The following is a 15,496-nucleotide window of genomic DNA, read 5'->3' as shown; positions in this document are numbered from 1 at the left end:
AACCACAACATAAACATCAAAAAGGATATCATCAAATCACTATATGATAGAGACTAAAACAGCTGCTCCTACGAAAACGCATTTCAGGAAAAAAACCTGCTAACAAATATTAAAAAAAAAACGATTATTCGTTGTGATTTATAATCAAGGAATTTCACAAGAGTGAAGAAAGAAAATAACAAAACACCAAAAATTATCCAGAAATGCTCACAAGAATGGATAGGAAAACATACGAGTTCACAATAACATTCAAAACAACCAACGAACTAAGATCAATTATATCCCAAAGCCATCCAAACAACAGGAGAGATCAAAGATCTGCGTTTATAAAATACTTTGTGAATGCAACAATTTTTATCTAAGAGAAACTTTAAGATCACTAAGTATTAAGATGAATGAGCATGAATCATACATAAAAAACAGAAACAGATCCCAGATACGCAAACATGTCTGAGAAAAATGTGTAGCAAATCCATCAATAAAATGCAACAGGTTCTGGTTACCAACACTAAAAGAAGTCATCGATAAGAATATACCAACATTATTGAGTTAATAGAAGGTCAGAGACTTTTAAACAAGGGTTACGAACTGTAAAGTGATAAAGGATAAGTGTACAGCTAGTCAACACCGATCGGTGATAGTGGATACGGAGTTAAAGGAGAAGTGGTCAGGAAAGCAAGTATGACACCAGAAAGTAAAGTGATTAAAGTTAAAGGATAAGGATTTGGCAATAGTCTTTAAGAGTAGAGTGCTGGAAGGACTCGAGAAAAAAGATACGGTAAATGACTGCTGGGAAGACAACAGTAAAGTTGTGGTGCGAGTGGGAGAGGAAGTAATAGGAAAAACATCCCGCAAAGGGCCTCCTAGAGACAAATAAACTTGGTGGTAGAACGATGAAGTGCAACATAAGGTTAGAGAGAAGAAAGAGGTAAGAAAAATGTATAGAATATATACAAGGTACCAAAGAGGGAAGCAAATCTAGCTTGTAGCTACTGCTAAGGAAAGATGTCTGCACAGCTGTATGAAGAAATATCATCAAAAGACTTGACCCACTTGCGGTAGATTAAGAGTGCGGATGATAGAGTGTGAAGAACCGATATTAAAATAAAGCAAAGATGGTATGAGTAGGTACTTTAGAAAGTTGCTAAATGAAGAACACCAGAGGAGGGACCAAAGATACGGGAACCTAAATGCGAATGTAACACCGGGGATAGCGATAGATGAACTTGTAGAGGCGTTAAATAGGCAGTTATGTTAATGTTAAGCAGACCAAGACTCACAAAGGGTTGTAGCGCCATTAGAAGAAGAAGAAGAAGGAGATAGATCCCAGGTCGACTCATATAATGAATACCTTAGGTAAAACCAGGGTAGGTTTGAAGCGTAGTACTGGTCCTGTTAACCTCCTTGTATACTGTAGACCCAAGAGTAGCAGAATACGCTGCTATACTCAAAATGCTGCGATAGCGGTATAAATGGAGACTATTATTATAAAAACCTAAGAGAGTGGTATGGTCACAGCTACAAACAACTCTGCAGAGCCGTTGCTTGGAAATCTAGAGTGGCTATCCGAAGAAGAACTAGAAGTTACTTACAGAAAAGCCATAAATGATTAATTCAGTAGTGAAGACATTAGACCTCTTTTTTATTCGCGTTTGAATTGAAAAACCCTTACGGACAAACAAATTAATTTGTTAAGGACAAAATAATACTTACCTTTCCTCGTCTGGTTTACTATTCGACAATTGCTGTATCACTCCTTTCTCTCCCAGAGCTGCCCTTAAAAGGAGACGCTTGATATTGACATCAAAATCATATTTTTTAACATAGAAGTCTGTAAAATTAGTTTTAACTTCTGTAGATCTTACGCAGGAAACTATATCTTCCAAAATGTCGTTAATATTGAGTAAACAATTATAATTTAGGGATATATAGGTTAGATTTATGGAATATGTCTTAATTAATTCTATATCCAGTAAAGAAATTTTACTGCTGGGTTCGGTAAGATCAATTTCTCTATTAATTAAAAATCTGCAATCAATATATTGTGGCCTTTCAATCCGCAAAAAATTGTTTGCAACTATTGCGACTTCTTGTGGATTCTTTTGTGGTTCATTTAAGTTTTCTCGCTTTTTTTTAGCTAGCGCTGCTTTTTGCCTTTCTATCATTTTAGCTTTTATGGATGATAACTTTACCGTATCCTTCACATTAACAGGCTTATCTGGCGAGGATGGCTCCGGCTTTAGTGACATTGCTTTGTACCTGAAATAAACAGGATAGTTAAAAAAAACGGGTGTGGCAGTCCAGTGGGACTGCCGGTAGAAGTTATACTTCTATACACGCGTTCGCAGTTAAAAATTTATATGGGAGTCAATCTGCACAATCATTACATATGTAATGCTATAGGTAAGAGAGAGCAGAAAGAGAAAAATAATTAGTTATATAGGTATATGGTGCATCGTTTGCTGTATGTAAACATTTGACCTGTAATAGGAGTATAGTAAATGAAGGATTGTATCAATATTTTAATGAAAATATATATTTTTATTTTTATATATGTATAAAAGGAGTTGAATGCAAAAAAAAATTTACACATACTCTGCAGTAAAATTCATTGTTTATTTTGTTTTTGATTAATATAAAAATTACAATACAATAAATACACTGCAACATAATTCAATATAATAATACAATATAAATTAAAATGTAATATTCATAAGTATTTAAAACTGCCAATATACATAACTTACTTTACGAAGATAAAAATAAAAAACCAACAACTCGGATTATGTTCTAAATTTTCATTTTATTTTAAAATTTATGTTTTTTGCGTATATTACATATATTTAATAATATTAACGTGAGGTTATTAAATATTTCAAAAATAAAAAAGGAAATTCATAATTGGGATTCGAACTCACAACCACCAGTGTATGAACCAAACACGTAAAGGATTTGCCAATTAGACATGACACTAACGGATTTTAAAATTGACAGTTAGGTAAAACAGTGATTATTTTGAAAATACAAAAGCCTAAAATAATTATTATAAAGGTTTAATTTTAAATAATACAAAACATATCACATAAATAATAATATTAATACATAATATATTATATATAATATTATATATACAATATTATATAATATTAAATATATATACAAAAGGAAAATTTTTATTCTCGAGAGAGGAAGAGAGAGAAAACGGTTTCACAGGTAATGGTTTCACAGATTCACTCTCACGTAAATTTCCAACGCCGACCGTGCGTATAGAAGTATAACTTCAAAAAGGAAAGCCAAATAAATATAAAGTGCTTTTAAGTGAATATTCATCACATCCCTAAAAGTGTCAAAAAATTGCGGTCCTTGATCAAATCCACAATATGTGATTATTCACGAGATAAATTAATTGTTACCTAAACTTTTATAAATGATGAGTACAGTTATGGATCTAAATTTGTTAAACTAAAAAGCTTTTCGGTTCGTACTTAATAATATTCGATACAAATTAGATTTTCAATAAATACACAATGAATCATATACTTTTAATTCAATTATATTAACATATCCCTTTAATTCAATAATATCAAAATACATTAATCACAAAAAGTATCACATATTTTTAAAATAAAAGTTTAAAAGTAATTTTTAATTTTTAGCAGAAAGTTATATTACTCGTCTATGGCCACCTTTAGGTGTCTACAAACCCATAACATTTCTAGGTTGAAACGTGTTCTTTCCGAAACAGAAAGTAAACAAAACGTTGATAAAAGAGAATATTTATTTTGGACATTTATTTTGGAGAGCTTGATCTGTGCATTATGTTTGTTTGATTTTTCAATGAGGAGGTGCATTCTTACAAAAAAATGGGTAATTTAATGTTAGAACAAATAGCCCAAATCGTACATTAAATTGAAGATGGACGATCGCAGCAATATATATGGGAATCCACCAATCCAGCGTTTCATGAGCTTTAAGAAGGTATAGAAAAACTGAAGGTTATACAAGAAGACCAGTTGCAAAACGTCCCAGGTGCACGAACCCCTATTTACCCTTATTTATCCTAGCTATTTACACTTATGTTTCATTTAATATTAATCTTTTCCATACTTTTTATTGTACACAGTACTCAATGTTTTACTTATGGAACAAATTAAAAGAATGACTACTCCTCACAGCCGGTTTCCCCGACACGGAGTAGTGATAGGGACAGCAGCGGGGAAACCGAAGTAGCATTTGCTAAAAATACGTACCGGGTGTCCGCGGCTGGAACGAGGGGATTTTAGTGGGTAGGCAGTTGCGTTCTCACGATTGATTCGCTCGGCATTACGGGTGTCTGAATTGGGAAAGCGGACTGAATCCCACACAGCAGGGTAGAGGGCAGCACACCAGCTCCTTGGGGCGATGCGGTCTACTCTGACGGTCTTTTGAAGATTTCCTCCTCCCAAAAAAAAAACGGGTGTGGCAGTCCAGTGGGACTGCCGGTAGAAGTTATACTTCTATACACGCGTTCGCCGTTAAAAATTTATATAGGAGTCAATTTGCACAATCATTACATATGTAATGGTATAGGTAAGAGAGAGCAGAAAGAGAAAAATAATTAGTTATATAGGTATATGGTGCATCGTTTGCTGTATATAAACATTTGACCTGTAATTGTAATAAAAAAATTTACACATACTCTGCAGTAAAATTCATTGTTTATTTTGTTATTAATATAAAAATTACAATACAATAAATACACTGCAACATAATTCAATATAATAATACAATATAAATTAAAATGGAATATTCATAAGTATTTAAAACTGCCAATATACATAACTTACTTTACGAAGATAAAAATAAAAAACCAACAACTCGGATTATGTTGTAAATTTTCATTTTATTTTAAAATTTATGTTTTTTGCGTATATTACATATATTTAATAAGATTAACGTGAGGTTTTTAAATATTTCAAAAATAAAAAAGGAAATTCATAATTGGGATTCGAACTCACAACCACCAGCGTATGAACCAAACACGTAAAGGATTCGCCAATTAGACATGACACTAACGGATTTCAAAATTGACAGTTCTCGGTAAAACATTGATTATTTTGAAATACAAAAGCCTAAAATAATTATAAACGTTTAATTTTAAATAATACAAAACATATCACATAAATAATAATATTAATACATATTATATTATATATAATATTATATATATACAATATTATATATATAGTATTAAATATATAATACAAAAGGAACATTTTTATTCTCGAGAGAGGAAGAGAGAGAAAATATATCTTCTGTCTCTCTCTTACTCATTATCTTACATATGTAATGGTTTCACAGATTCACTCTCATGTAAATTTCTAACGCCGACCGTGCGTATAGAAGTATAACTTCAAAAAGGAAAGCCAAATAAATATAAAGTGCTTTTAAGTGAATATTCATCACATCCCTAAAAGTGTCAAAAAATTGCGGTCCTTGATCAAATCCACAATATGTGATTATTCACGAGATAAATTAATTGTTACCTAAACTTTTATAAATGATGAGTACAGTTATGGACCTAAATTTGTTAAACTAAAAAGCTTTTCGGTTCGTACTTAATAATATTCGATACAAATTAGATTTTCAATAAATACACAATGAATCATATACTTTTAATTCAATTATATTAGCATATCCCTTTAATTAAATAATATCAAAATACATTAATCACAAAAAGTATCACATATTTTTAAAACAAATAAAAGTTTAAAAGTAATTTTTAATTTTTAGCAGAAAGAGAAAGTTATATTACTCGCCTATGGCATCCTTTAGGTGTCTACAAACCTATAACATTTCAAGGTTGAAACGTGTTCTTGATGAAACAGAAAGTAAACGAAACGTTGATAAGAGAGAATATTTATTTTGGACATTTGTTTTCGAGAACTTGATCTGTGCACTATGTTTGTTTGATTTTTCAATGAGGAGGTGCATTCTTACAAAAAAATGGGTAATTTAATGTCAGATCAAACAGCCCAAATAGTACATTAAATTGAAGATGGACGATCGCAGCAATATATTGCTGATGTTATGGGAATCCACCAATCCAGCGTTTCAAGAGCTTTAAGAATATAGAACATGTAAATAGATTCACATACCTAGGAATGGATCTAGTCGCAAGCAATGAAGAAGAACCGGAAATAAATAGAAGGCTTGTGCTGGCAAATAAAGCCTATTTCGCGATGGGCCACATATTCAAATCGCGAGACGTACACCGGAAAACAAAACTCCGGCTCTATAAAACAATAATCAGGCCCATAGTAAGTTATGGTTACGAAACATGGGTGGTGACACAGAAATCTGCCAATGCACTAGATGTGTTTGAAAGAAAAATATTACGTAGGATCCTGGGCCCAATAAGTGAAAACAACAACTGGCGAATTAGGTACAATAGAGAAATATACGAGCAATATAGCGAACCAACTCTAGCACAACATACTAAACTGCAGAGATTACGATGGGCAGGGCACGTGGTCCGCATGCATGAGAATAGAATCCCCAGAAAATTATTAAATGCAAGAACGCAGGGAAAAAGACCTGTTGGAAGACCTAAAAAGAGATGGGAAGATGAAGTCGATGAGGATGTCAGGAACTGCCTGGGAACGCGTTCATGAAAAAGAACAGCGGTAAATAGAGATGGTTGGAGAAGCCTGTTGAAGGAGGCCAAGGCCCGATTTGGGCTGTAGCGCCATTGGATGGATGGAAGAGCTTTAAGAAGGTATAGAGAAACTGGAGGTTATACAAGAAGACCAGTTGCAAAACGTCCCAGGTGCACGAACCCCGCAGAAGATCGTTATTTACATCTGCAGACTCTGCTTATACGTAATGTTACAGGTAGGCAACTGCGAAATGATCTTTCCACAGTCCGTAATGTTCGAATAAGTGTCAATTCGGTTAGAAACAGATTAAAGTAATTTGGAATCAGAGCCAGAATCCGTGCTACTACTCAACTGTTAACCAGGGCACACGGTAAGGCACATTTAAGATTCGTACGAGAACATGTCGATTGGGATATTAAGAAATGGGCTAATATTCTTTTTACCGATGAGTCAAGATTTGCACTTTGTGGATCCGACAGACGTATTCCAGTTAGACACGCCAGTGAGCGATTTGCTCAGTGTAACATGAGAACAGCCAGACAATTTGAAGGTGGCTCGATTATATGGGAAACCATCTGCTTTGCAGGTCACACACAATTAAACAGTGTTTCGTAGGGGGTCAGCTGATCGGTTTATAAGTGAGGTACTTGAAGAAAATATTGTGCCTTTTGTTCATTGTTTTTTTATTGGAATAATTATATTGGTAATTTCGTTCTTATGCAAGACAAAGCTCACCCGCACGTTGCTAGAATAACAATACAATATCTTCAAGAGGTTGGTTATCAAGTTCTCGATTGGCTAGCAGTCATCCCAGGCCTAAACCCAGAGAATGTTTGGGACTACCTAGAAAGATGTATAAGAGCACGTATCGTCGCTTCAGGTAACCTTGATGAACTGGGAAATGCGTTAACGGAAAAATGAGAAAATTTGGATTTGGAGTACAAACGGTCTCTGATAAGAAGCCTTCCACAGAGAATGATGGACGTCATTAGAGCCAGAGGTGCTAATACCACATTTTAGTTCAATTTGTCTCGATATTCCTTATTTTATAGATTTGTATTTTTCATTTTTGTTGAATAATTGTTATTTAATTTTTTTTCCTGTTATCTGATCTGTTAAAAGATCTGATCTTTTCTGAACGAATTAAGTAACATTAATGAATTGACCGGGTGTAGATGCAATAATGTAGCGGCTTCCAGTAGACAGTAAAATTCTGAATGATAAAGGAATCTTTCTATACTTTATGTTCAAATGTATGAGGTTAAATTAAAATAACTTACCGCAAACACGAGTTTGGGCCGGGAGACACGAGACGTCTGGCTGGATTTAATTTATACGCTTAGCCAGACTAATTAGGACTATTTGGGGCACATACTTAGAAATAAGAAGTACGAGTTGTTGCAGCTGATTATGAAGGGTAAAATTGAAGGAAAAAGGGATCCTGGTAGGTGACAAATATCCTAGCTGAAAATCATTCGCGACTGGACTGGGTTAAACATACAAATGCTTTTAAGAAAAACAGAATCGAGACGAATTTGCAATGGTCATAGCCAACCTTCAGTAGGCATAGTGAAGTTGGCACTAGAAGAAAAAGAATTAGGACTAACGATAAATATAGTACTTAAAGAAAGAATGTGACACTGCGTTTGTAATACGCAACTGGTTTCATGGGAAATATTACGTACTTTTAACATAATCAACACAGACGAAATTAGTGACATGGGAACTTAGGTACGGCATACTGAGACGTAATAAAAAACAGTCTACGAGATATTATAGTCACATCTTGGTACAGTACTAACAAAAATTTTAAGGGATAGAAAAATGAAACGCTACAGCATAATTGAAAAGGGGTAAAAAAACAACAAGGGATAAAGTAACAACAAGTAAAAACTAGCCGGAAACAAATCACCCGGAATAGATAATCTCCCAGCTGAACTATATAACGAAGGTGGCCATGGTACCATAATGGCATTACAGCAGCTTATAACAGAAATATGGACACAGAAATCCCTCCCCAATGATTGGAATATTGGAATACTTTGCACTATCCACAAAAAAGGAGATATCTTCTAAATGCAGCGTATAAAATATTTTCCACAGAAATATGTCATCGTATGGCACCATATGCAGAACAGATAGTAGGAAAATACCAGGCTGGTTTCAGAGGTGGTAAATCGACAATTCATCAGATTGCAACCCTGATACAAATTTTGGAAAAAAAATGGAATATGGCATTGATACTCATTACATATTTATAGACTACAAGCCTACGACTCTGTGAATAGAAGAAAAATGTTCAAAGCAATGAAAGAGCCAGGAATGCCAAATCAGTTGGTAAATTTACTAAAACTAACTCTTGAAAAAGTTGAATGTAGAATACGATTTCAGGGGGAACTGTCTGAACCTTTTAAAACAAATAATGGGCTGCGCCAGTGAGACCCTCTCTCCTGTATACTGTTCAATCTGGCTCTGGTAAAAGTAATACGTATGTCACAAATCACAACCACTGGTTCAATATATAATAAATCAGTGCAAATCCTGGCCTATACTGATGATATCAATATTGTTGGGAGAACGAAAAATGCTGTACGAGAGGCCTATGTAGCATTAAAAGAATAAAACAATAAACAAAACTAAGTATATGAAAATAAGCACTCAACCACAAATCCTACTACCACTTGTTATAGAAAACGACGTCATAGAAGCAGAGCACGAATTTGTATACCTGGGAACGCTCCTTAACACTGAAAATAATACTACAGCAGAGATAAATCGCAGAATTATATCGCAATTATATCAAGAAATACAAAAATAAAACTCTACAAAACAATAATACGCCAAGTCCTATCATATGGTTCAGAGACCTGCACTCTAACAAAGAATAATAAAAACATGTTAGGATTTTTATCCATATATAGCATTTCTCTCTTTCGTCTATATATGAAAAACTTTTCATTTTGGATAGCAACAAGGAGCAGGTCCTGATAGTCTTCCACCTTCTTTTCTTAAACACTTTAGTTTTTTTACTTTCTAGACCTCTTTTTCACATGTTTAACCTGTCATTAAAGATAGGGATGTTCCCAGTCTACTAATAAATAATAAAAGTCAAAAAATAATGAAAACATGTTAGGATATATCGAAAGAAAAGTACTAAGGCAAATTTGTGGATGTGGATCCACCACGTCTGAGGTGGATAGGGCATGTAATGCGGATGAAACAAAATGACCCAGCTAGAAAAACGCTCCTTGATAGACCCATTGGTCAGAGAAGAAGAGGAAGACCTAAAACAAGGTTCCTTGATAGCATCGATGAAGACATGAGAAATATGGGAATACGTGCTTGGCAGAGAAAGGCGATGGATAGGGACGACTGGAGAGAAATTCTTGAGGAGGCTAGAACCCACGTATGGTTGTAAAGCCAGAATGATGATGATAATGACGGTATTGTAGTAACAACCACGTATGGTTGTAAAGCCAGAATGATGATGATAATGACGGTTTTTCAATGATTCTCAAAATTCATAAAAATTATTGATTTTACTAATGCTATGTAAATTTAATACATGGCAAGTAAAAAACATTTATTATTTGCTCAGTTTTTTTAAATGCACAACACTGTATTTTATATTACCATCATAAACTTAAGGCAATATAGTTTAATTTGTCAAGTATTTCATATGTCTATACTTAATAGTTTTTTAGCTGTTTTAAATTGTAATGGAAAAAGGGATATTTAATAAATTAAATTTATTATATTTATTTACTTTACTTATAACGGATTTTAAATTTAAAATAAAATACAGAGTATTTCGTTAAAAAAAAACAAATATTTGATGCGGTACAGTGTTATGGAAGATCCTGTATATTTGTAACTAATTTTAAAATGTGAAGCTTACAGCTACCTCCTATTTTTGTAAATAATTTTTTTGGTATCTCCTATAATAGCAGATATAACGGACGTTGTCACAAAAGTGGATCACCCTGTAGATTTAAAAGAGCCCTATTGCTTGATTTCCTTTAAATCGAACTATGAAAACGATGCAAAATACTGGGGGTAGTCACTATGCCGGCATTATTTAAATATTATTATACAAATATATGCATAATTTCAAACAAATCTTAGTGAGTATTCAGATCTAAAAAAATTCTGTATCTGATACTGATACTGTATCCAAGGGGAAGATTATACTTGTTGCCTTGTTGCTTTTGATACTGGCAACTGGGAGGATAATAAGTTTGGTAACAATTTACTTTCCCGCCATTCTCTACTCTACAATGCCTACGACGAAAGCTACTTAAACATTGTCGTTGATGTTTGACCTCAATGTTTGTAATTCTATCTTACTCTTTCATATTCTCATTACGCACTAAAATTTTATGACTAAAAAAAAACTTACACAAATTTTCTCTGCTTTCCTTCGTCGAACTTACTAAAATCGATGACTTTTTTCTGCACCAGTTTTTTTAACGCCATTCGCGTTGTGTTCTTATCAATTCCTACAAGATTTCTGATTTCGAGTGATGAACATCCTTTTTCTCCTGACGAATGGATGCGGTAATAGATGTCACGTAGCATATCCGCATTATATATTTTGCTACCAGAAAGTTCTTCCTCTAAAATAAAATAAAGGTTTGCAAACTAAATTTTTAGATACGAAAAATCCGTCAATGAAAATACAGACAAAAGGTAGGGGTAGTCCATAGGAGCAAGAGCTATGTCATCAACCGTAGATGTGTTAAATGAACATGACACACATACACACACACATGCCCACCTACAACATGCTTAATCTGACAGCCGCATCACAACTCACTTATATTACAGTGAGATTTGTACTGCTACTGCTATGCTCCCCAACCTCGAGATGTAACACCATCGTGCGCATGGGATGCATGACACAAGGAGAAAAGTGCTGCCTAAGCGATACCTTCAGGAGAAAGAAAGAATACACCATAGACGCATAGACTTATATAATAATATAAACCTAGACATTAGTTAAGAGATCTTATAAAATCTTGTTTTATTATTTTTAATGTATTAAATCTATTTTGCCTTGAATTAATTACTCTTGTATAACATAATCTGATATTATCATGCGTACCATTGTTCTAGAGTGCCACTCGTATTTAAATTTAGCATACACCTGAGCACATTTTAGATGTCTCTTTGAATAAAAGTGGCCCATTCCTCAATGAGGGTCATTTAAAGCTCTTCGCGTATCCTACATGCCGTTTTAACACGTTTCATATATGCTCAATAGGATTAAGATCCGGGCTCTTTAGATCCTCTTTATGATCCTGTGTTACACTAATTCTTGTTGGGTGTAGTCTTGGATTAGTAGAAAATCATTGCCAAGAAATGAGGCATATGGCATCACATGATGTTATAGGATCTTCATTATCTGTTTATGTACTAAGGCGCCTCTTTCAATCAGGACGAGATCAGTGTATGTCTCAAAAGCAATCCCTGCCCAAACCATTACAAAGCTTCCAATGAAAGCAACTCGGTGTAAAAACATTTCGATCATCTTTTCAATAAATTGACTTTCTACACTCATCCGAAAACGTTACTTAGTTCCAATCGTCTATTGTTCAAGTGCCATGTTCACGCGCAAATACGTCTTTTATGAGCAACAAGAAATAATGCCCCTGTTGTTGAAGTGCAAGCTGTCAAACTCTGTTTCCTTAACCTACATCGAACAGTAGAAACGTCGATTGCTTTTCTTACGCTTTTTGCCTTCAGTCCCCAATAATGAGAACGCTATCGTATCGGTTGGCAGTTGATGAGAACCGATTGAAAAAATAGTTGGTAAGTTCTTGCACAGTTTAACACCTAACATTCAACTGCGTTGCCACATTTAGCAAGACACTTGACTTACCCCATTTTCTATACTTTATTTCACGTTAAGAACGGAACGTTTAACTTATGCAGATCAGTGTTGCCAAAACTTTCAGGCACGTACTAAAAACTACATTCATTTTACATATTCCTAATTGTCAACAGACGCACGTGAAAGCCAAACAGGGTCGTACTGAGGTGTATCGTATGATTTTTAAAAATATTTACTTTTGAAACTATTAGTGTAAGAATTTCTTGAAATTTAATCATTAAATCACACTTAAACTAAACTCTAAAAAATAACATGTCCAGTAAATAACTTAACAATAACTATAACATATAACACACAATATATTAACTTAAAAACCAACACGCTATAATTTGAATTTAAACAGACTGGCAAGTTTGTATCTGTAACATGAGAATCCGTCTGGCTTAAGGAAATAAATTATATTTAATAGCCTCTTGACGAATGAGAGGGCGAATATCAACAAGTATGTGTGTTTACCGATGGGAATTTGCTAAACGAATACTTTTACTTTAGATATGGCGATTTACTTTACACTGACGATATGTCATTTTAATCAGAGCCGTATTCAGCATTGTGTAGATGTAGTTAACTTAATTTCACTAATAAGCGGATACGTATAGTTGAATCCAGAATAATGCATTATAAATACTTGTTTCTTTAATATACAGATATAGGTATGTAATTATTATGGATCTGGTAAAAATAGTTCTATTTTACTATTGTTTAACATTACATATGTTTATTTACATCTTATCTAGATAAGATTTAACTAGAAGATAAAAAAACAAGTGCAAGTTTCATTTCAATTGCATGTAAATAATAACAATTACTTACATAAAATGTTTTCCTTGTATATAACATGCATCTCAAGCAAATACTGTTGCCTCCATTTCAGAATATCGGGTCGTCCATCATAGTCGACTTTACTCCTCGTTTGCAACAAACAAACTTCATTTCATGGAGTATTCTTCACATTGTTGTGTGTGACATATTTTTTATATGTCACATAGTACCTCGCATAGAGGTACTACGCCGGATAGGTAAAGAGAGAGAGGTAGGAATAAGTATAAAGAAAAGAAAGTTGGAATACTTGGGTCACGTTATGAGACACAATAAATATAGAGTACTACAACTGATCGTCCAAGGGAAAATAGACAGCAGAAGGGGTCCAGGGAGGAGAAGACACTCGTGGCTCCAAAACTTGCGGCAATGGTTCGGATTGTCATCTGCTGAACTATTCAGATCTGCCGCAAACAAAGTCAGAATAGCCATGTTGATTGCCAACGTTCGGAACGGACAAGGCACATGAAGAAGAAGAAGACATATTTTTTAACCAGTGCAAAAACTTCAATGTTCACTGTTCAATGTCGGCGGTAAATTTTTAAAGAAAAAAATCGGTTGCCTGTAAAGTCGGTTTTACGGGCGAAGATTTTACGTGACAACGTCTTTTCTCGGTAGAATATTTATTGATATGAATATTATTAAATTGTACAATAGGAACAAGGAATTGAATGAAAATAAGAATTGCACAAATTTTAACTATAGAAATATATTTTGTTTACTAAAACATTGTACATGTAAACTTAAACTTAACTAATTTCTATTTGAGTGATTTTCACCGATTCAACGCGCCTAATTCTCTAGTGCTGCGCGCGCAGCGGACCGATCATGTTTGAGTGGGAGAGAGACGCAAGGCATTCGCCGGTCCGGCGGGCCTCTCTCTCGTTCGGTGACTCATCGTAACAGACGTGAGCGGGCGTTACACTTTTTCATGAGTGACTCCGAGCCACAACCTAATTTAAGACGTTGTCCACGTCAAAAACTAAATAACTAATAAACAACCACAAAGCCTTGTTATCATTATAGGTACGAGGTACGAAGATAATTAGTTTGTATTGACCATGATTCTAATGGTTCTCTTGTGTCCGATGGGCACAAGAAGGTCAGTTACGTTAAAAAACATTCATTTTAATTGATTTCCGTGGAAAAGAAAATACAAATACAACCTTGAATCGTGCTTGTGCTCGTCGTTACAATAATATAACAATCTGAACACTCTGTTGATATCTTTCTATCGTGATTAAAAAATACAGTTCACTCTAAGGCCATTTGATATATAGAATTTTATATAAATTCATACAGTTCTCAAAAGAATCATATTGTTGTGAGAAATTTAGGGTGCTAATGGTTTAAAACGAATTTTTTATTCATTTACAAGATCCGTCTGCCTTCTCAGTACATGTGATAATCCGTTTAACTCAATTAATATATAATAAATAATAAGAAATATGGAATAATAGTTCTTCCTTGCATACAAATTTGGGTATTACTTAAATAAAAAAAAAAAAATTTACCCGATTCATCTTCTGCGTCAGAATCTTCACGGTCATCCATTTTCCAGCAAGCTGCAACATTTATATAAGGATCTACCAATTCATATACAATTATAGACTTTTCTTGTTTGTTATTCTTCTTTAAATATTCTGAAGAATTTGCGTTTGGATAAAATGATCGGTAGGGGTATACCTAAAAATTGTAAAACTTTTTTTCCAAAAAACTTTCCTTATATTTATGGTTGCATTTGGTAGGCTAGCGAATGTAAATATAAATTAAGTTGTTTAAACCATGATTCGACCAACTTTTAGAGAGTACAACACCTGAAGATATGCGCAGATCAATCCAAAAATGTGTTCATGATGCTGCTCATGAAGCATTAGAGTACCAACAAAAATATCAGAAGCAAAACTCAGAATGGTGATCAGAAAATATAACGACTTTAGTAGACCAAAAGAAGGATGCGTACCAGAAGTGGCTATAGACGAAAGATTCGGAAGATTATAGAAAATAGTGGGCTAAATAAAGAAGTCCAAAAAAAGTTGGCAAAAGTAAGAATGAAGTATAGAAAAGAAAATATGCAGAAATAGATATGTACACAGGAGGAACAAGAATCAGATAAGCTGAAAAGGCTATAAGGTCTATTCATAAA

General features: G+C 33.9%; 1 protein-coding gene across 2 annotated transcripts in view; it reads right to left on the bottom strand.

Moving 5' to 3' along the window:
• LOC140437570 (general transcription factor 3C polypeptide 1) overlaps nucleotides 1–15,496 on the bottom strand; it is a 77,138-nt gene that overhangs the window by 50,095 nt on the left and 11,547 nt on the right. For both annotated transcript variants that reach the window (XR_011950389.1, XM_072527173.1), the window contains exons 5-7: nucleotides 14,865–15,036; nucleotides 11,038–11,254; nucleotides 1,714–2,259 (exon numbers count right to left, since the gene is read on the bottom strand). Coding sequence is in view for 1 of the 2 variants with exons in the window: in XM_072527173.1 (XP_072383274.1) it covers nucleotides 1,714–2,259; nucleotides 11,038–11,254; nucleotides 14,865–15,036 (935 nt within the window). In the remaining variant the exon portion in view is untranslated. The remainder of the gene's footprint in view (nucleotides 1–1,713; nucleotides 2,260–11,037; nucleotides 11,255–14,864; nucleotides 15,037–15,496) is intronic.

This window comes from Diabrotica undecimpunctata, chromosome 3 (assembly GCF_040954645.1).
Source record: "Diabrotica undecimpunctata isolate CICGRU chromosome 3, icDiaUnde3, whole genome shotgun sequence".
Taxonomy (NCBI): domain Eukaryota; kingdom Metazoa; phylum Arthropoda; class Insecta; order Coleoptera; family Chrysomelidae; genus Diabrotica; species Diabrotica undecimpunctata.
This window is presented reverse-complemented; position numbering and strand designations above follow the sequence as displayed.